Source organism: Myotis lucifugus, unplaced genomic scaffold, assembly GCF_000147115.1.
Source record: "Myotis lucifugus unplaced genomic scaffold, Myoluc2.0 scaffold_472, whole genome shotgun sequence".
Lineage (NCBI taxonomy): Eukaryota > Metazoa > Chordata > Mammalia > Chiroptera > Vespertilionidae > Myotis > Myotis lucifugus.
The window spans coordinates 491,400-512,415 of record NW_005871520.1 but is presented as its reverse complement, the minus strand read 5'-3'; the positions used below and the strand labels follow the sequence as shown (position 1 = coordinate 512,415).

At 47.2% G+C, this 21,016-nt stretch overlaps 1 protein-coding gene across 7 annotated transcripts in view; it reads right to left on the bottom strand.

The window, feature by feature from the left end:
• The window catches only part of PAX5 (paired box 5), a 154,916-nt gene that overhangs the window by 121,013 nt on the left and 12,887 nt on the right, over positions 1-21,016 (bottom strand). For 5 of the 7 annotated variants that reach the window (XM_006103225.3, XM_023744544.1, XM_023744545.1 and 2 more), the window contains exons 2-5: positions 20,478-20,643; positions 14,906-15,103; positions 6,616-6,680; positions 2,495-2,623 (exon numbers count right to left, since the gene is read on the bottom strand). In XM_006103225.3, the coding sequence (XP_006103287.1) occupies positions 2,495-2,623; positions 6,616-6,680; positions 14,906-15,103; positions 20,478-20,643 (558 nt within the window). The remainder of the gene's footprint in view (positions 1-2,494; positions 2,624-6,615; positions 6,681-14,905; positions 15,104-20,477; positions 20,644-21,016) is intronic. The other 2 variants (XM_023744546.1, XM_023744549.1) reach the window with 1 other exon arrangement.

Genomic DNA, 21,016 nt, shown 5'->3' with positions numbered 1-21,016 from the left:
CCAACTTCCAAGGAACCTCCCTTGGGCCTTCAGGTTCCTTCCTCTATAAAAATGCGGGCTGGCAATTCTCTGCCTTCTTCAACTCTCCGGAAATCAATGCAAAAGATCCAGGAGATGCAGAGCGAGTGAGAAAAGAGCCAGTGGGGAGCACCACTAGGCAGTGCTCCTTCCAGACAGCTTGCTGATGTGAAGCAAAGGGCACTTCTGCCCCACCTCTCTGCTCAGCCATAACACTTTCCCTGATGCAGGGCAGGGGTAGGGGGCCTGTTTGCTGGTTGGCCTTCCTATAAGCTTCCAAGACCATCATATCATTCTCCCTCAGCCCCCAGAGCACTGACTGAATCACCTCCCAAGTCTTCCTGGGCATCAGGGCTCAATCATAAATTTCAAAACTGGGAGGAGCTCAAAGATCATCCAATCCTGCACCTGATTCCTCATACTATTGTACGGCAGCCCAGTGAGTGGCCACCTAGGCTCTACTTACATAGTTCTAGTGACAAGAAACTCACTACCTCCTAAGGCAGCCCCTTCTTGCCCTGGACCAGCAGTTCTCAACCTGTGGGTCGCGAAGATTCATAACAGTAGCAACATTACAGTTATGAAGTAGCAATGAGAATAATTTTATGGTTGGGTCACAACATGAGGAACTGTATTTAAAAGGCCAGAAGGTTGAGAACCACTGCCCTAGACCATTCTCATATTTACAATGTTCTTTTTCTACTGCGCTGAAATCTCTGCATCTGCCACATAGCTAGCCTTTGAGGCCACACAGCAAAGTCTCATTGCTCTTGCCTTCCATGTCAGCCCTCCAAATGTTGAAGGAAACAATCCAATTCAGCTCATTCTTCTCTTCTTTGTGCCAAAACATCCCTAGAGCTTTGAGAAGTTCTCCGGATCCCCCTCCATCCAGGTTACACCCCTCTGGACATCCTAATTTGTCACTATCCCCATTAACGGCCAATACCCCAAATGGCCACAGTCCTTAAGAATGATGTGACCAGCACAGAGCAGTCTACACTAACAACACCCAAATGCCGGCCATTCTACACCCTTTAAAGCAGTTTTCAAGGCTAAGCAGTGACCTCTGATCGGAGACTAGAATCCATTACAACTCTCCGCACACACAATAAGACAATCCCCCCACATCAGGACCTGTCTGTTTGACGGTAAACATCAAACTAGATTTTTTTCTTCCTCCAAAAATCTCTGCCTGGCTCTCTCAGCCTCTGAGGGAGCTGCACCCAGTTGGCCCATCCACCGCCATCAAACACAGCCCGGCCCCAGCTTGGGCACATCTTATCCGAGTCCAGGTGACAACAGGAGAAAAGATGACACCTTCAACCCCATAAACCAACAGAGATGGTAGGCCCAGTGCCTCCTGCATAACACGGCACAGCCACCCACTGAGTTAAAGACATCGGCTCTGAGTGCCAGGGGCAGGAAAGAGGGGAGGCAGGCTCCCAAAGCCATGAATCATCCCCAAGCACCCCCACAGCTCCAAACAGCAGCCACAGACTCAGCTCCCGTGATGCCTGGAACACGCAGACCACAGGCCAATCCACTGCCGGGCCGACTCAATTTTCTAGTTACAGATCTTAAGTACTTAGGCGTGTGCTCGCCAGAACATACATCCCTTACAGGGAGCTGCGAACGGGAATTGTGCCGAGGAACAGAATAATTGAATCAAGATTTCTGTCACGCTGCTCCCAGGTCCTAGACCAAGGCCCGCTTTTGTTTTTTTTTCCTTTCCTGACTAAGGTTTTACAGACTCCCAGGGGGTCGCTCTTCCTCTCAAACCCGTTATGTCAGCGGCGCTGGCAGCCCATCCAGGGAAAAGGGGAGCCGGGTTAAGCTGGGCCAGTGTACAGGACGGGGCAGCTCTAGAAGCCCAGCTGGCAGCACTGAGGGGCTGAGACAAACCAGTGGGAAGACTGTCTCTTTGTATCCCCAGGAGGCCCCTGCACTCCTTCCTCCCAGGCCCTGGGCAGAGATGAGATGATTATTAACTTCCTCAGCCCCCACCATCACCGCCCTGGAGAGAGGTGTGCACAGCCCGCCCCTGACCCCTATGGGTGCCCCTCTCACTGCAGGACACCCAGCCCCTCCCTCTCCTCCAGGCTCCCTCACAAAGGGGACACCCACCGTGTCGCCCTCACACCCTCCACACCCTGCTTCATATGTGGACATGCAAGGTCTTCCCAGAGGCTCAAAGCTCAGCTCACAGGGCTCTGCCAAACACGCCAAACACACCTTCCTCCACTCAAGGGGTAAAGATGTGGGGAGGCCAGCGAGAATTCCACAGCCCCAGGCAGCCCCGCCTGCCCCTCCCCATGTCTCCATGTCCAGGGAAGGGCCTGGGCCTGGGTGGGGGGACTCAGGCGCTCTGCAGGTAAGGGGGTGCTCAGCGGGCATCTGTGCTTCCACCTCGGACTGAGTGCCCTGGAGCAGATCCCGCCGGGCCCATCCCAGACAGGGCTGTGCCCGCATCTCTTACCTTCATCTCTCTTACGCTTGTTGGTGTCGGCGCTGGGGGACGTGATGCCCAGGATGCCGCTGATGGAGTACGAAGAGCCCGCGGAGTCTGTGCTCACCGAGGACACCTGCGTCACGGAGCCCGTGGACACTGTGCAGAGGGAGAGGGCGGTCAGGGCCCGGCAGGAGAGGGAGCAGAGGCAGAGGGCGCAAACAAGGGCACTCGACCTACAGGGGGCTGGATGTGACTGCCCAGCAAGCACGAGGAAGTGCAGGGACAGGAAGAGGGTGTGTGCCGGAGCAGTGGCCACACCTGGGTGAGGAGGGCGCCCCTCGGGCCATCAGCCCAGGTTCTCTGCTGCTGGGAAGGATGACAGGGGAGGAGGGCAGTGAAGAGGACTGACAGTGTAGAGAGGAACAAGGGGCAGCGTAAGAAGGGCACTCGCTCAAATGCCAGCCTGTCCAAGGATACAGGAAGCAGGGAGATGGAGAAGAGAAAGAGAGGAGCTGGGGCCTACCACCAGCCAGTGCGCAAAAGACCTAGACTCACTCATTAGGCGGGTTCGCTCCCTGTTTACATACCCACCCATCCATGCGGACCAAATTCCTGCTCCCTCACACACATAGCCAACAAAATCCCAAATGGCAGGCTATCCCTTCTTTTTTACAGTTCCTCACTGTCTTTTCTCCTTCCATAGATTTTAATATGAATCACATAATACTGATAGAGTAATATATGTAACATATAGTTATACTGGCATATATATAATGACAATAACTAACATTTTCTGATAACTTACTCTTATGCCAGGCATTGTCTCATTTAATCCTGCAAACACTCTTATAAGCGAGATTATCCCACTGAAAAGGTAAAGGAACGAAGGCTCAGAGAAAGTAAGTGACTTGCCCAAGGTCCCAGAGCTAATAAGAGGCAGAGTGGTGACTAGAACCCAGAAACTAGTCTTAACCCCTATAGCAGTGGTTCTCAACCTTCCTAATGCCGCGACCCTTTAATACCGTTCCTCATGTTGTGGTGACCCCCAATGTCATTGTTACAAATTGAACATAATTAAAGCATAGTGACTAATCACAAAAACAATATGTAATTATATATGTGTTTTCCGATGGTCTTAGGCGACCCCTGTGAAAGGGTCGCTCGACCCCCAAAGGGGTCGCGACCCACAGGTTGAGAACCGCTGCCCTATAGTAATCTGTTCTTCACTAATTAGTAATGAAAACCAGTAAGAGGCTTCACACAATGCAGTGCTTCTCATTTGATGCTGGCTATTATTTATCCCCATTTATCAAATGAAGAAACTGAGGCTTCACAAAGGTGAAGTGACTGGCTCCCAGCCAGCCAGTGAGCAGTAGCGCCAGGGCTCAGCCATGGGTCTACTGCGGGGAAGTCTACACTTCCCCTGCCCAGAAATGTAGGCAGAGGCCCGTGACTTGTGACTGAAACCAGATCTCTGAGTTCTTCAGGATAAGAATGGGGGAGGGGAGGTTTTTGTGCAAGGTTCACATGAACTCCGGGCCTCAGAGTCCGAGGGAGAGGCCGGCCCGTCAGTGGTCAGGGTCCCCCCTCAAGCTGTGCAGCTGAATTTCCACTTCTGGGCCGTGGGAATTCTTTCTTGGTTCATTAAAACCTACAAACCCGATCTCAGACACATTTCCTTGGGCTATAACTAGCTGGAGGCAGGTAGAGCCGCCTTTGACTGGGCCGTGTAGGAAATGACTAGAAATGGTGGTGATTGCGTGAGAAGCTGTTTGTTGCTTTCCTTGGAGCAGGGCCAGCCCTTGCTCCTACAGACCTAGAGGGAACGGTGCCTTTCTTCTCGCCTTTGAGTTTGATTTTAGCTCTTCCTTAGGAGACACAGAAGTAGAAATCGTTAACTTCTCTTTTCTTTCAACAGAACAAGCTACTCAAAATAGATTTATGCAAATCTCACAACCTTTTCTGTATTAAGGTGCAAAGAACAGAGGAAGAAGGAAGATCACAAGTCATCGGTACTTTAAACAACAACAACCCACAGATAACCAAGGGCTCACCAGGTTGCTAACAGAGGCAACGAGATTAGTTCTGATATTTTGTGATTTACACTAAACTCAAAAGGCCCAAGTTCCAATTCTTGCTCCACCACTTACTGGCACTGGGACCTTGGGCTAGTTATTTATTTAATCTCTCTAAGCCTCCCTTTCCTCACCCCTCATTTAGCTTGTAAACTCTAAGGGGCTGCACACATATAAAATAATGGTTTTCATAAAAATTTCAGACACAAAACAAAGCATTCTGCTAGCTACAAATAGAAGTATTCCTCTAACACAGCTGAAAGAGTCTTACCAGTTACTCTCGGTGTGATAGTCATTGCTAAGTGACCTGAAATAATTAAAAAGCCGCCCAAGGGAAATCTCAGCCACACACACTTCCCCGCGAGCCTTCTTCAACCCTCTAGGCCCCAGCTCCACGGCACCCTGAACTTTCTTCTTGAGCTTCATCTCAGTGTTCTGCAAACTCCTCTTTGTTACATTGCCCCACTAGACTGAGGAGCCCTTGTGAGTGGGAAGTCTGTCCTGCCTCCGAATTGAAACACGAGTCTCCAACGCCAAGTTCTGCACAGCAGGGGCTTAGCAAACACTTTTTGAATTGATTATTAAATGAAGAATGATTTCATAGCAGGGAAGAGTTCTGCCTTACCGTTCCCCAAAGAGGCAACCATGGAGGATCAGAGACCTCAGCGAGCACCTGGGTGGTGCCCCTACGTTCACAAATGGGGAAACTGAGGCTCCGAACGGTGAAGGGACTTTACACAGTTTACGAGGGGAGTCCACGACAGAGCGGAAACTATAAGCCAGGTCTCTGCCTGCCCCCCATCACCACAGGGAGTTCAAGTTTTCCATTGAAGGAATGAAAAGGTGTGGAAACGGTACAGAATCGGAGGCATGATTACGTGGAGTTGACGAGGACTGTGGCAACCAGAACTGTCAGAATGGTTGCCTACTTTCTTACAGTAGAATAACCTTCCCCCAGCTGACCAGGGGGCCTCCTTTATCCCAAGTGGAGAAAGAATATGCCTTAAGTAGACGCATGTCATTTTTTTCTCACAGTCGTTGCAGAGAAGGGAAGGGCAAGGGGAACTTCTCAACTCTTGAGTGCAGTTGACCCTTGAGCAGCACAGGTATGAAGTGTGCAGGTCCCCTGAAACGTGGATTTTTTTTTTCATTAAGTATACAGACAGGCCTCTGCATCCCTTAGTTTCGCATCCGCAGATTCTACCAACTAACCTCAGATCGAAAATACTGCTTTTGATCCGCAGTTGGGAGTTTGCGGATGCAGAGGGCCTCCTGTATGCATTGTTCTGTGCCATTTTGTATAAGGGGCATGAGTATCATAGACTTTGGTATCCGTGGAGGGTCCTGGAACCAATCCACTGCAGATATAGAGGGACAGTGAAGTTTCGGGGGGGCAGTTCAAAGTTACACTCAGATGTTTGACTGTGTGAGAGGGAGGGGGAGAGGGGGTGCCTCCTCTAACCCTCACGTTGTTCAAAGGTCAACTGGTAGGAAAGATGACTCCCCTTCTTACAAGTCATGACTCCCTCTCGGACTTCACCGGTGAGTGTCAGAAACTCCACCGGCAGCCTTTGGCAGCTCAGAGTACATGAGATCGAAGCAAGGGAGAAAGAGAAAGTTTGAGAAGTTTTGCCACATCTTCACTCAAGACTGCAAGTGCACAAAGAATTGTAGAAGGGCTGGTTGATAGAGGAAAAAAACACATTCAAAACTACTTACTGACTAATGATGCAGAAAATGTTATGAATAAGTACCCCTTTCTTGATTTATTACTTTAATTATCTGACATTCTATAGACCCCCATTAGTGGATTTTTTTTTTTGGCTTAGATTTCAATTTTCTGTCTCATGCTGAAAGCTATTTATCATAATAATCAGTAAAATTCAAAACCTTTTAGCAGTATTTATAAAATTCATTTACCGGGTTCAGCCCTTGGAGAATGACAAAGAAAGCGCATTAGTACGTGTGCCGAAGTGTTTTATGCAGAATTATCTGTCCATAAGAATGATTAAAAGTTCTTTAGAATATTTGGAGCCCATTCGATTTTTAAAATTTTTATTTTGAAGTTCTTACCAATGCTGTGACTGGAAGCTGGGACCGGCTGGTTGGGTGGCTGCTGTACTTTTGTCCGGATGATCCTGTGGGCAGTGGGAAAAAATGAACGGCTGTTTACCAGCTTAGAAAAAGAGATCTCAACTAGCTATGCACCGACAACCAGAAAACCCACATCAAGCTGGGGCGCAGGTCAAGCGGGGGCAGAGGGGAGGGGAGATTATGAACCCAGGTCAGGAGTTCGGGGCTTAGAAAAATGATGGACGAGTCCCAACTCAGTCCCTACTTCCCTGGGTGTCTTTGAGTAACTTGCACCCTTCTCTGGGCCTCCAGTGCCTCTTGTATAGAACAGGATGATGTGTTCATATTAGGAAGACATCCCTTTCTCAGAAGCAGCTCTGGCTCCATAAAGTCACTGAGTGACATTAGGGACTTTCTTCCCTTCACTGGACCTCAGCCCCCCACCCCCACCCCCGCTTCTATGGAATGAAGGGACTGTCCAAGGGACCTCCCTGTCCCCTGAAAGCCCTCAAGCTATTGATTCTCCGCCTTGGATGGCCACGGGAGGAGTGACATCCCCAGCTATCACAAGGGGATGCACGAATTGCTCTGAAACTAGAAAGGGTTAAAGTGCTGCCAAGAGAGGCTTAGCTTGGCTTTGCTAAGAAATTCTACAAAAACTTCACGAAAAAGCTTCATGGGGCTGGGCTGGCTTGCCTTTCCAGGGACCTTGCCTTAGTTCTAATAGGAACCTGATAGTGACCCTGGGCAAATCCATTCCATTGCGGGTCTCAATACGGTGACGGAGTTAGACTAGGGCACTCTTTGCTTACTTGAAGTAACTGAATCCTTCTCTCTCTCTCTCTCTCCTCTGCCTGTCTCTCTCTTATGGAAATGCCCAGTGTATAAAAGGGATAATAGCAGTGCCACCTGGCAGCTCTGAGGTCCTTCTGCAGAACCTTCTCCATGAAACCCTACACCCCGTATGTCAACCAGGGCCAAGCCAACAGTCCCTTTGAGGTCTGCAAGCAAGTTCCTTCTCTGGCATTTGGGAGAGGGTGGGCGATAATAGTAAGTTCAGCTTCTTTGGGAAAGTTCTATTCCAACGCCCCATTATTCTCTTTTAAAAGAACATGTATTAGAGTTTTCCCTGGTCATAAAAGGACTTTGTGCTCATTGTAGACTATTTGGCCAACAGCTTTGAAGGAGACATCTAAAATCACTTTGGAAAAGAGCAAAGAGCACCGTCTCCACTGAGTGCACCCCCACTCTTGTGCAGTTGACTCTTGAACAACACGGGTTTGAACTGCATGTGTCCACTTACACATAATTTCTTTCAGTAAATATAGTCGACCCTCAGTATCCCCAGGTTTCACATGCACAGTCAACCAACTTTGAATCAAAAACAGTACTTGCTTTTTTTATATATAATATTGTTTTTTTAATCTTTTTTTTTTATTATTATTGATTTCATAGAGGAAGGGAGAAGGAGAGATAGAAACATCAATGATGAGAGAGAATCATTGAGCAGCTGCCTCCTGCAGCCCCCTTACTGGGGATCGAGCCCTCAACTCGGGCCTGTGCCCTTGACTGGAATCAAACCTGGGACCCTTAGTCCACAGGCTGATGCTCTATCCACTGAGCCAAACCAGCTAGGGCAGTACATCCTTTTTAATTATTTTTTATTGTTGACAGTATTATAGATGCCTGCCATTTTTCTCCCTGCCACCCAAAACAGTATTTTTAATCTGTGGTTGAGAATCCACAGATATAAAGTGTGAACCATGTGCATTGTTCTACACCGTTTTATATAAGGGACTTGAGCTTTCAGGATGTTGGTATCCATGGAGGTCTTGGAACCAATCTCCAGTGTATACCGAGGGACAACTATAGTTAAGTTTTTAGGGAGTCAAAAGTTATATGTGGATTTTCGACTGTTCAGGGGTCATCGCCCATAATTCCTGCATTGTTAAGGGTCAAGTATATTTCCTTTATACTAGTATTTCTATGCTTATTTGGAAATATCCTTTTTTTTCTTAACAGAATCTGGATTAAATTGTGTATACAGTTTTGTATCCTGATCTTTTTACTCAACATTATAGGAAATCCTTTTTCACGTTGTAGACCATTAGTTCTAGAAATTCGTTTCAAGCTGCACTGGGTCTCCAGCTTGTGCAAATAGAAAGGACAGAAGGGGCAGGTGCCTCCACTTAACCTCATCGGGCTGTCGCCCTCTGTGATCTCACAGCTCAGCGCTGGGAACCAAGGGCACTCAGCATCCTCGGATAGTAGCCTGGATGGAACGTTTCTGTTCACACCACAGCCCAGCCACAGGCCCTCTGGAGCCCAAGCCACCTCTATCGCCTTTTGCTTTCTTTTTGACAAGTCAGCATGAGTATTGCCTCAAATACAGAGTGTTTGTTTTGTTTTCGCTCACATTTAAATCACTTATTTTCACTAAGCAAACATGGAGCATATTGACAAAGACCTAGGAGTCAGGTGGTCTTTTTGATCCCCCAGAATTAAGCTAGCATCTGATCTAATGTTTGTATTTTTGTCTGTCACCTTCTCTCTCTCTCTCTCTCTTTCTCTCTCTCTCTCAAGAGATATAGCTATGGAACATATAAGTATTCCAGACGTAAATACAGTTTTTCTATACACAAATATATGGTGAAATATACTGTAACTATTTCCCATTGAAGGAACTCTTCAAAGCAGTGTCTGGCCATTAGATTCGTACAGAGGCAAAGCAAAGAAAATTATGGTTTTCTTATTTTTCTTTTAAAATATGTATAAATCATTGGTAAAACATTATCAATTGCGATAAATCCTTGAGAGGCAGCTGCATCATAGTGATTAAATATACAGATTCCAGAACCAGACTGGAGTTTGAATCCCAGTCTTGCCATTTGCCAGCTACATGACTTTGAGAAAATTACTTAACCTCTCTATACCTCAGTTTCTTCATCTATAAAATGGGACCAACCAAGATTCATTCCTATGTCATAAGGTTATTATGAGGATTAAGTTAATAATTAAGTACCTAGAGCAGAGGCTCCTGCATAGTAAGTGTTCAATAAATGGTAAGTGTTATTATCAATGGTATCTTCATAAAGATTAATGACCAGCTCCAACCTTAAAAGGTTCATATTTTCCACAAATACCTTAAAAACTCATGGGATCCCCCCTTGGGAGCTGAGAGGAGAAGGTGGCCATCCCCACACCCAATTTTAAGGCTGCAATAGGGCTGTCTTCTATGGGTGAGACCCAAATTGTAGGGAACCAACCCTCCAAAGCTGTCCCCAGGGATAGAAATTTTGCCCATTTGCTTGCAGCAGCTGCCAAGGAAAGAACAAAGAGCACCATCCCCACTGAGAAGAAGTAACAATGGGAAGAACAAGACTAATTGAATCATAGCAACTCTAAAAAATATAACAAGCAACCTCAAGACTTATCACAGCAAGAGCCACACTCAGGACTTTTCTAAATAAGAGACAGTGAGGGCTACTTGGCAGCTCACACTGGAAGGCACAGCCTTTACTGGCTGAGCATGAGCCTGGTCCTGAGCGCCATATGAACTCCTAGATGGCCCAACAGAGAAGGGAGCTCAGCAATCAGCTGGTTTCTCTGAGTGAGGAAACTGAAGTCCAGAGTGCTCAAGTGACTCCCCCAGGATCACACAGCAAGTCAGCTCCCATGCCTGCACACTTTTTTTTTAGTTACATTCAAAGGAAGTGGTTCCTCTGCAAAATACTTGCTGTATGAGGCATAAAACCTATCTGGAGTCAAAATCCATTTAGAATCTGAGGATTAAAAGCCCAAGGAACTTTAGCTATTACAGGCATTTGTAAGGATACCATTTCAACATCACCCCCACTCTTCTGAAAGGCTAGGTCTTCTCATCACCATCCGCATACACAATGACATTGAAAGAGAAAGTCATGACGCCTTTAAAAATGAAATGGGGAGATATGGCTGAAGAGATACCCACGTCTACAGCACTGATCAAGGGTTCATTGGGCCAAGTTGGGAGAGGGCCCACAGGTGACACTCAAGCCTGTGACTGATGTGAAGGAGAAAGAGGGAGTGGGTACCCCGGCCCGGTGGCTCAGTTGGTTGGAGCGTCATCCTGTACACCAAAAGGTTGCGGGTTTAATTCCCAGTCGGGGTGCATACATAGGCAACCTATCCATGTTTCTCTCTCTCTCTCTGCCACCCTTCCTCACTCTCTAAAAATCAATGAAAACATATTCTCAGGTGAGGATTTAAAAAAAATAGAAGAAGAAGAAGTGGGTAAACAGTCTCAAAGGCTTGATTCCCAAGTTAGGATTAAGAGCAGACTTTACAAACTGTCATCTTCAGGCCACATCCATCACTGGACCATTTGTGTTTGGCTTACACCATATATTTATTTGTATTTGAATTAGTAGTAAGTAAGGAGCTCTTACATAAATAAATGGATTTCTAGCTTCCCTTGGAAAAAAAAATAGAACACCTGGCAATTCTGACCCCACAAGGCAACAACCAGTTGGTGCTCATGGAGCTGCCCCTCTAAACTGGGAATGCCACTCCACTTGGCCCTGATCTAGAGCCACGGGACTGATATAGAAGAAGGAAGCCTCCATTTCTCCCAACGTTTGGGCCAGCTCTGGGACAGTCACCTCCACCTGACACTGAGGCTGGAGTCTAAGACTCCATCGTGCAGACTATGCAGCAGCCCAGCATGTATTCGTCCTGCAGAAGCCCCTTCAACATGATGGTTTGTGTCCCAGGAAATCTCCCACAAGCCTAGCAGAACTAGTGCAGTGCTGTTTAACCCCATGCCAGTCACCATTTCCCAGGCTGGTCCCCCAGAAGACAGAGGGAAAGCACACACTTCTAGAGGGGGGACAGTAAAGATGACCCTGTGGCCACCAGAACAGCTACAAATCCAGCCACCACTCCCTCCCTGACTGAGGTATGGGAATAGGGAGAAGTGCCTCCAAGAGAGGCAGGGGCTGGGAGAGGACACTGTGCACCCTTTCACACAATGACACTTGCAAGACAGTTATTTAGAAGCTGCATCTATTGGAATGCAGTGGGAGCTTTGCTTTCCTACAGAAAACTATGCTGGGATGGCTCAGGCTTTCTTGGGGGAGGGGGAACGGCAGGCAGCGACATGAGACTGCCCCACACTTAGTTGGTTTGCATTGCAGGGTCAGTTGTTAAAGATACCAAAGAGCTCTCACTGAAGAATGTGGTGAGGAACCAAAGAGGGGTCCCGGAGAGGAGCCCCCCATGGAGGAGCACAGGAGAAGGCCATGGACCACAGAGGAAGCCTGCAGACAGGCAGCAAAACATGCAGGCTGCCAGGCTCAGAAATGCAGAGGGAATGACTGTTCTACTCCTTGCCTCTCTTCTCAGGGATCCTCAGTTCTGTCACTGGCAGAGTCCTACAGGGCAGCGGTGGAAAGAGACCAACCCGCCTCATACTATCAGGGGACCCAGGCCCTACTTCCTTCTCTATCTCAAAATCACTGTTCCTCTGCACTCCCCATCTGGTCCCGGGTTTCCGTACCTGTCACAGGATAGAGTTAGGTTTAGGGGCCTATAGGAGACCATAGATGTGAAAGCACCTTAGAAGCACAGCCAGCCAGGTCACCGGATTAGGATACCCAGGAGGCCCCTGGGCTAGCCATGGCCCCAGCAACCAGCAGTCAGGGTCCCACCCCCAACTCCCGCACAGCACAGCTCTAGGCCCAAAGCACCAGCTGATCCACAATTCCCCTCGACACTCATTCAAGTACCCCCTATTAGCTTCCTCCACATCTGTGATCACGGTTCTCTATTTCGTACGTTTCTTTCAAATATCTCACTTTTTTACTTTAATAGGGCAACCTTCGTTCTTTACTGTAAATGGGGCGGGGAGCGTTCATGAAGTTCACACTGACTGGTTTGGAGCACTGGTTACCTATGTCTAAAAGACATTCAAACAAATTCATCACAAAACCGTTTTCATCCTTGTGTTCCAGAGGATAGAAGCTGGAGCCCTAAATAAGTCATGCTTGTCCTGCAAGGCATTTTTTTTTCATGGAAATTAGTTACCACCATTTAAAAATAGAGAGTTCGTATATACAAGTATACATACATACACGCACACACCAAGTCCTAGTTTCCAGCTTCTCTCTAAGAATGGAAAAAGTCTGGCAAACACTGGGCTCACGTTCTGCTGAGAAGCAACTGCCCCTTCTATCGGGCTTGTCCTGTCTAGTTGGCCACAGACCCAACCTTTCCCTATCGTCTTATGCCTGCCCTGCTTCATTCCTTACTTTATCTGTCTGGCCCATTAGGTGTTAGAGTTTGGGACCCTCACAAGCAACCTAAAGTTATTTTTTGATCCGCCAATTCCATGTATACCCTACACTGGGAAATCTGTGGGCCCCCAACCCTGACCACGGGTTTGGTGGAGGCTCCTCTGCAGAGCAAGCTGACTGCTCCCTCACTGCTCTAGGCAGCATGTGCCCCACTCCACGTTAGGGCTTTTGGAGACCTGGACAAAACATCATGCTGCTTGTGTCATGGAAATCCTGCAACAAGCCAACAGCAGGGGATTCACAAGGCACATTGGAGCCCCTCGTAATCCAGAAAAAGAACAGGAGTTATTCCTCCCGAGCCCACCACAATAGCTGTCATAATTCGGGCTGTCTAGACTTCTATGTGCATGCCAGAATCCCAGCCTGGACGAGGAGCCCCTCTGGGACAGAGACTAAGAGACTAATTCCCCCTCTCTCTTCTCAGCACCTTGCACGAGGTCAGGCCCAAGGTAAAGGTTTACTGAGAAAAGAAAAACAGGCTAACGGTTTATGAAATAACAGGACTCAAAACATTAGCACATATTCACACAGTGATTCTGAGTCACTGTGAAAGGAATGACTGTCGGGACCTGAGGGAATCTCAGAGACATTCTAGTATGACCACTCTTTCTGGTGGGTGGGAGGAGTTCCTTAGCCCCGGTCCTTAGGCTCTGCACTGACAAGAGTACGGTATGACCTTGAAGAAATGGGAACTGCTCAAGTTTTCAGTCCGCTGGTTTCTCTTTTCTTGGTGGAGTTTATAGAAGAGTCATTTCTGTTCATCTCGCAACTTCATCCCTGACTCTGTGGGTTTAAGTGGAGTTGAGACTGCACCATCCACAATGGAAAACCTGCTTTCAGGAATTTATTTTTAAAGCTCTGAGAGCTCTGCTAGCTGTACCCTGGATTAGACTGGAGAGGAGAAGGAGCCCTGGTGGCTCCTAGGAAGATCCCGAGCCTGGCACTCACGGTATTTCTCTGGCTCTTCATGTCCATGGGTAAGATTTGGGGCAGCCGGGGAGAAGGCAACTCCCTAACTCCACAGCATCTTAGCATCCCGAACATTTCTCTTGGAGATCACAGACCCACATTGAACCACCAAGGCCCTGGGCCCAGCGACAGGAGGGGCTCTCTGCCAAGGTCACACTTTGTGTTTGCGGCAGACCTGAGACAAGGAGCTGAATCTCCCAACCCCAAGTCAGGGCTCTGTTCCCCACACTCAATGGCTCAACTTCTGCCCCAGCTGAAGGCAGGGCTTTCCTTCCTGGGACGGTCTGAGATGGGCCAGTGCTAAGACCTGGAGCCTGGCTTGTGAAGAAGTGACATTTGAAGGCCTAACCAGGACAATTCACTGTTAAGTGCTCCACACACAGAGTGGGGTATAGCGAGTGATGCAAATCACTCTAGAGCAGCGGTTCTCAACCTGTGGGTCGCGACCCCTTTGGGGATCGAATGACCCTTTCACAGGGTTCGCCTAAGACCATCGGAAAACACATATATAATTACATATTGTTTTTGTGATTAATCACTATGCTTTAATTATGTTCAATTTGTCACAATGAAAATACATCCTGCATGTCAGATATTTACAGTACAATTCATAACAGTAGCAAAATTACAGTTATGAAGTAGCAACGAAAATAATTTTATGGTTGGGGGTCACCACAACACGAGGAACTGTATTAAAGGGTCGCGGCATTAGGAAGGTTGAGAACCACTGCTCTAGAGTCAGAAGACTCTCAAGCAGCCACGGTGTTGGCATGGCCAACTCTCCCTGGGGCTAGAACTCCTGCCCACTTTGGAGAGAAGAGAAGGGCAATAGAGAGACCCGCCTGGCCCCACAAGCAGTCCTCCTGTCCAATTCCCCTAAGGAGCCTTGGTGAACGGGGAGACCAGATCTCCTGAAAAGGCACCCACAGAGCCTCCAGGATCCCCCCACTCCACCCAGATCCCGAGCCCCACAGGCAGCAGCCTCTCACCTGTTGATGGAGCTGACGCTGGGCACCGTGTCATTATCACACACTCGTTCCGCCAGCAGCCGGTCCCTGATCTCCCAGGCAAACATGGTGGGATTTTGGCGTTTATACTCGGCAATTTTTTCCACCACTTTGGGCGTGGCAACCTTTGGTTTGGATCCTCCAATTACTCCAGGCTTGATGCTCCCCGTCTCATAATACCTGGGACCAAGGAGAAAGGAGCTTAGCCATGAGGAACCAGCAACATGGATTTTGACAACAAAATAATAGGCTACTCTGTCGAGGGAACATACAGATCTGCGCGCTGCCCAATCAAGTAGCCACTAGCCGCATGTGGCTTCTGAATATTTAAAATGTGGCTCATTTGAACTGATACATGAACTGGTACATACTGTAAACTTAACACACACCAGATTTTCAAAACTTAGTACCAAAAGAATTTAAAATATCTCATTAATAATTTTTATATTGGCTATATGTTGAGATTATATATATATAATTGAAATTCATTGTACCTGTTTTCCTTTTCTTTTTTAATGTGTTATTAGAAAATTTTAAATTTCATACGTGACTCACATTATATTTCTGTTGGTCAAGACACTACACATTCATTTATTCATTTATATTGATCTACCATTTTACAGTTTACAGAACTCTTTCAAGTCAGTTTTCCCATTTGATCCCCACAGCAGTTCTAAAGCACATAAATGTTTTGAGTGAATGAATGAATACATGAAGAAGTCCCCATCTACAGGTCTAAAACAGAGATCCATAGAGGTTAAACGGCTTGCTCATGGTCACACAAGACCCACTGGATCATGGCCCAGCCTCCTGAGCTACAATTTCCCCAGAAAGTTGGTTTGTACCTTTAATTTGCCAGCTCTCTCATCCCCTAGCACAGTGATGGCGAACCTATGACACGCGTGTCAGAGGTGACACGCGAACTCATTTTTTTGGTTGATTTTTCTTTGTTAAATGGCATTTAAATATATATAATAAATATCAAAAATATAAGTCTTTGTTTTACTATGGTTGCAAATATCAAAAAATTTCTATATGTGACACGGCACCAGAGTTAAGTTAGGGTTTTTCAAAATGCTGACACGCCGAGCTCAAAAGGTTCGTCATCACTGGCCTAGCAGATTCATCTGCCTTCTGTAAAACTGTCCCCTAAAACACAACTTAACTTTTCCATAAGAAACAATCAAACAATAACCCTGGTGTAAACTTAAAGGGAGTGCTGGATTCCAGAATTCTCTGAAACTGGAAGTCAAAACCCAAGCGATCAAAAAACCAGCCCCGAGTCACTCACGGCAGCTCTTCCCAGGACCTCCCCTGCGGTAAATCGCTGCTTCTAAGGGCATTTCCATGCTATCAGCTCTTCCTCGTTAACGCAAATAGGATGTCAGGGTTTTACAGTAAAACCGAGACCAGGGAGAAGAGCGCCGTGAAAGATCATTTCAGAGGGAAAAACGACTTGATTCCTTTTCTGAATCTGAGCTTCGCTGGATGTCTCTCTCAGCATGTGCAGAGGAATTCTTGACTTCCTCTTGCAAAGGAGACTACCTCGCAGTTGAAATTTCTTTTGAAACAGAAAGACATTTTAGAAATGATTGGTAACTTTCAAACCTATCAGCAGTTTATAATTGGTAAAGGAAAGAGGTGATCCGCTCATGGGATGGGTAGGAAAAGTTACCCAGAATAATGGCTGGTTACATTTAAAGAGAGGTTGAGATGCTCAGCCTGGGGAAGTCTGGTGGGGGCCAGGTCAGTGAATATTCTAGAAACAGATGAGATCATTTGGGAGCAGTGATGTGGAAGTGGAAATTCTATTTTTCTCTCAGGAGAGTGACTCATGTACAAATTTGGACCGTAAGGCAAAACTCAACCTGTCCTCCCTCTCTTTGTAACTGCTGAAAAATTGTTATTAGTCACAAACATGTTTTTAGAAATAGTGAAGAAAAATACGCTTTTGCCGGAAGTCTAGAGAAGTCCCTAAATCAAGGCACACGGCAATTGCTGCAGCCTCCAATTATCCTTTCAATTTTACAATAGAAAATCATGTGTTAATATCAACACAATAAGTTATTATTTAGACACAGTGCTCTACGGTTTACAGAGCTCTTCCTTGAATTATCTTGATCCTCTCACCAATCCAAAGAGGCCAGTAGGGACTTATAGAAAGGAAACCCATGATCAGAAGACTAAGTGACTTGTCAAATTTCCTTCTGGAAGTTAGGGGCAGCCCCACCTTTTAAACCTGACTTTGAATCTGGAGTTCCTCCCACTAGAGCAAACTGCTGCTTTGCTTGTAAAAATTTAAAGAATAGTGATAGTAATAATAATCCCTTGCAATTGCAGAAAGCTTTACTGTTTACCAGGAATTTTAACGTGCATTTTTTTTCTTTCATTCACTCAGACACTCAATAGTCACCCTCGTGGGGCAAGGATTATAGACACACGGACAACCCTGTGCTGGGTACTCAATATATGTTAGTTAAATGGAGCTGCAATATCCAGGCAGTAACTCTGAAAAGGGGCAGGATGAAGCTCCCCCCACCCCCAGCGCTTGTCCTGTCTGCATGGCTGGGGTGGCAGAGCTCAGGCTGTCCGCCCATCCCACCTGAGCAGTGCCAACCATAGGAGGCTATGCTCTTGACATGAGAAGTCTCTGTCTTCCTTTTGACTGACACATAAGCCAGACACTTAGGAGGCAAACCTGACACTCCCGGAAACCCCAACCAGCAGCTGTGTCAAGTGAGGACTCGGACTAAATACTGCCCTTTCATCTCAGCAAAACAGTCCCCCGGGCATTCCTTTAGCTTACACGCAACAGATGAGCAGCGCCAACAGCACACAGTGTCGTTCAGTGCAAGGAGCATTAGTTTGGGAGCAAAGGGGTGTAGATGCTGGTCAGCGGCTCTGACCCTAACTTGCTGTGTGACCTGGGCCAGCTCACTTAGACTCTCAGGGCCTCAGTCATCCCATGTGTATATAAGGAGAGGATGTTTGCCCTGCCTGCCTCGCAGGGCTGTTGTGAAGGCAGAAATGCAGAATGGTTAAGAAAAAACTTTGCAAAACGTAACAGCACGTGCAGTGGATTAGAATCCTTTGAGTGTTTATTGCTATGTAACATACGACCCAATTCCCAGTGACCTGAGCCTCCCAGGCAGGCTCTAGTGAAAGAAGACAACAGCCAGGCTTTCAGAGTGGATTTAAAGGGGCCTCACATGCCATCAGGCTGTGCCTCTCAAGCCCCTCTGGAGCTGGAGCTGGAGCTCTGCGGACTGAATGCCCACACGCCTGGCAGACGGCCACCTTCCCGAGATGACGGGGGCCTCTGCCAGCCTTGCCATGCCGCCTCCGAAAACCACGGCCACCACACAGCACACGCTCTTTACAATCTGTCACCCGGTGCGCGCCCATCAAATCCTTTAGTGACCAAAAAAATAAATAAATAAGTCAGTGGACGGAACAGCCCTCGTTCAGAAATTCCCAGTCACACTGTTTTAGGGCTGAACTTGTTTCTTAAAAGGCAGTTCTAATTAGAGTGACATTTTGTCCACTGTGGTTCTTAGTTATGAAAATAATGAGCTATGAAATTCCAATTTATTGTTGACAACTTAAACGGCCAGGCACCGGAGCGGCGCGTAACTTCCGAGTGCCACTCTACCTAGTGACAAATCTATTCTGGGTCGAGAAAGGCTGCCAGCTGAGCCTGGGAAGGTCCCTGTCCCCTTCAGTCTCGGGGGGAGATCTGGAGCCCTCCCGGGCACCAGAACATGAGGACCCGGCATCAAGATGTCCCCTCTCAGAAGGGCTCAGCATCTTGCCCTGAGAAGATTTCAAATAGCCAGCAAAATGTCGGCTCAGCAAAGATGTCTCAGCAAAAAAACAAAGGAAGGGCCTTCTTTCTCTCTCTCTCTCTCCCTCCGTGCAATGAGGAGGCTTCCCAAGAAGATAGCTAAGATCCATTCGGCACTCGGAGTCTGATGCTGAGATAATCTAAAATATTTCCGGTCTTTCTCCTATTTTTGTCTTCATTTCTCTTTCTGTTTCTCTTTTTTAAATTAATCATTCTCTTTTCGCTTGGTTTGGGGGTTTGTTTTGTTTTTTCTCTTTCTCTTTTCTCTGATCTCCTCTCCTCTATTTTCTTCTACTCTCACTCTCATCCGCTAGTCAGGAAAACCACCTTCTAATAAGAACACCGTGGTTGACGTCCTGTCTTCCTCCTTGAACTCTGCCTGGTGCTCGTTTGCTACTGAGTGCTAAACAGGAGTGATGCCCACAGCGTCTGCGGCTGAGGTGACCCGAGATGGGCAGGCGAATGAGGAATAAACCCGGGGATCAAGGTCCCTAAAGGGGCTTCCTTCCAGACCTCTGGCCTAAAACTTCCTCTTGGTCTCCAGCAAGGCCCCCCAAGGTTAGCAACTGTCCTTCCCCTTTCATTTGAAAGAATTTTTTAAATTCCAGCAAGTAGAAGGGAAAGGGCAAGCAAAAAGTCACAATGTCACTGACATCCTTCAAAATATTTATTTCCTATCCAGGCATCTGTTCTCAAACCATCATGCAAGCTGCAGGACAAAGGTTGTTCTCTGGCCCAGGGAGAGAAATCCTATGAGAGCACTGAACAGCTATCACCGGAGACTGCTCCTAGTTGCCAGGGCAAACCTCTAACTTCACGTGGCTGGCAACAAACCTGTGGCTTTGGTTTGGGGGAATGGTGAGATGCCCGTGATCTGGGAACCCTATGCTCTCTTCCCAGCCTGGGTACTGACTGGCTGGTTAGATCTGGGCCAGTCACTTTGCCTCTCTCGGTTTGTTTCCTCCTTTCGAAACTGCTTCCCTGGATGGTGCTGTCTCGCTCACCACAGAAAATCAACACGAAGAACGCTAAAGGCTGCACCGCCCTCTGGGAGAATCAGCATTGTTAGTATTTTGCTTGCAGCAAATCGCTGGGTCAAGTGGCAACTTTCAAATGTCAGACTTGAGAGTTGGTGTCTGTTTGGGTTTTTTGTTGTTGTTGTTTTTCCTCCTCTAATTTAATATATACTTAAGATGCCTGTCGCTATGAAAGAAACAAAACATAGAAGAAAAATACTGCAGCCCAACATGAGGTTGATGATAGTCCACAACTGAAAATGACAGATGACTTTGTCAGAATGGACTGTGTTTTTGAAAACATTAAAATGAAAAACTGAACTCTGGTCATTTTGGTGATTTTAACTTGTGGATTTTCCACCCAGCCCTGCCCAGGTCCTGAGCTCACCTAAAATGCGCAGGGGAAGTTCCCAAGAACCTCTTACTCTTGGGTCGTTTGGAATAATTTACCAGGCTTTCAGAAAACAGGCCATCCCTCCTGACTGAGTCCCTCTACCCCCATGTCACTGGGGTTTTCCAGGACTAGTTTGAACTGAGAGGCCTCGAAAGGGCTTTGCAAACTCTAAAGTGCTGTGCGTGTGGGTGAAATGCCACAATGATTCTCACTGTGACCCTGCCACACTGGACAGTGGCTGGGTCATGTTTTAGGTGATTATTTTAAAAATCAAGGGAAACCTGGAGCTCCTGCCTTTACCTGCCAAGGATTTTGCTGACACAACCATGGCTGACCCGAAGCTGCCTGGAGATGTCGCAGGGCCTGACACCTTGATGAGCAAGTTCCACTATCCTTTGGCGGACTACATCCGGGAGTGGCCTTCCATTCACAAAAACTCCCCCAAGCTGATTCACTCCTCCATGTCCTGAAACAGATGAGAAACAGAAAGCGAGGGAATGGGTGGTTAGAACCAGTCACATAGAAGGGGAAGGCCTGTCGGGAACATTCAGAGCCCCTCAGATCAGAAATGGCTGCAGGCTGGACATCTTGAGCCTGGAGTCTGATCATGCAGACTACATTAATACCTCACATTGCTTTGTAAAAATAACCTTAGCCTTTGTCAATCTTCAGCCAGTCAATTGGGCTAATGAGGGCGAGCATCTCCATACTATGCTTCCTTTAGTTACTAGCATTTTCTGTGCAATTCTTTTTTTAACAATGGAATATGTGAAGACCTCAGTCTATACTAGGGACACACCTTATTACATACATGATACTGAGGTCTAAGCAAAAGCCTC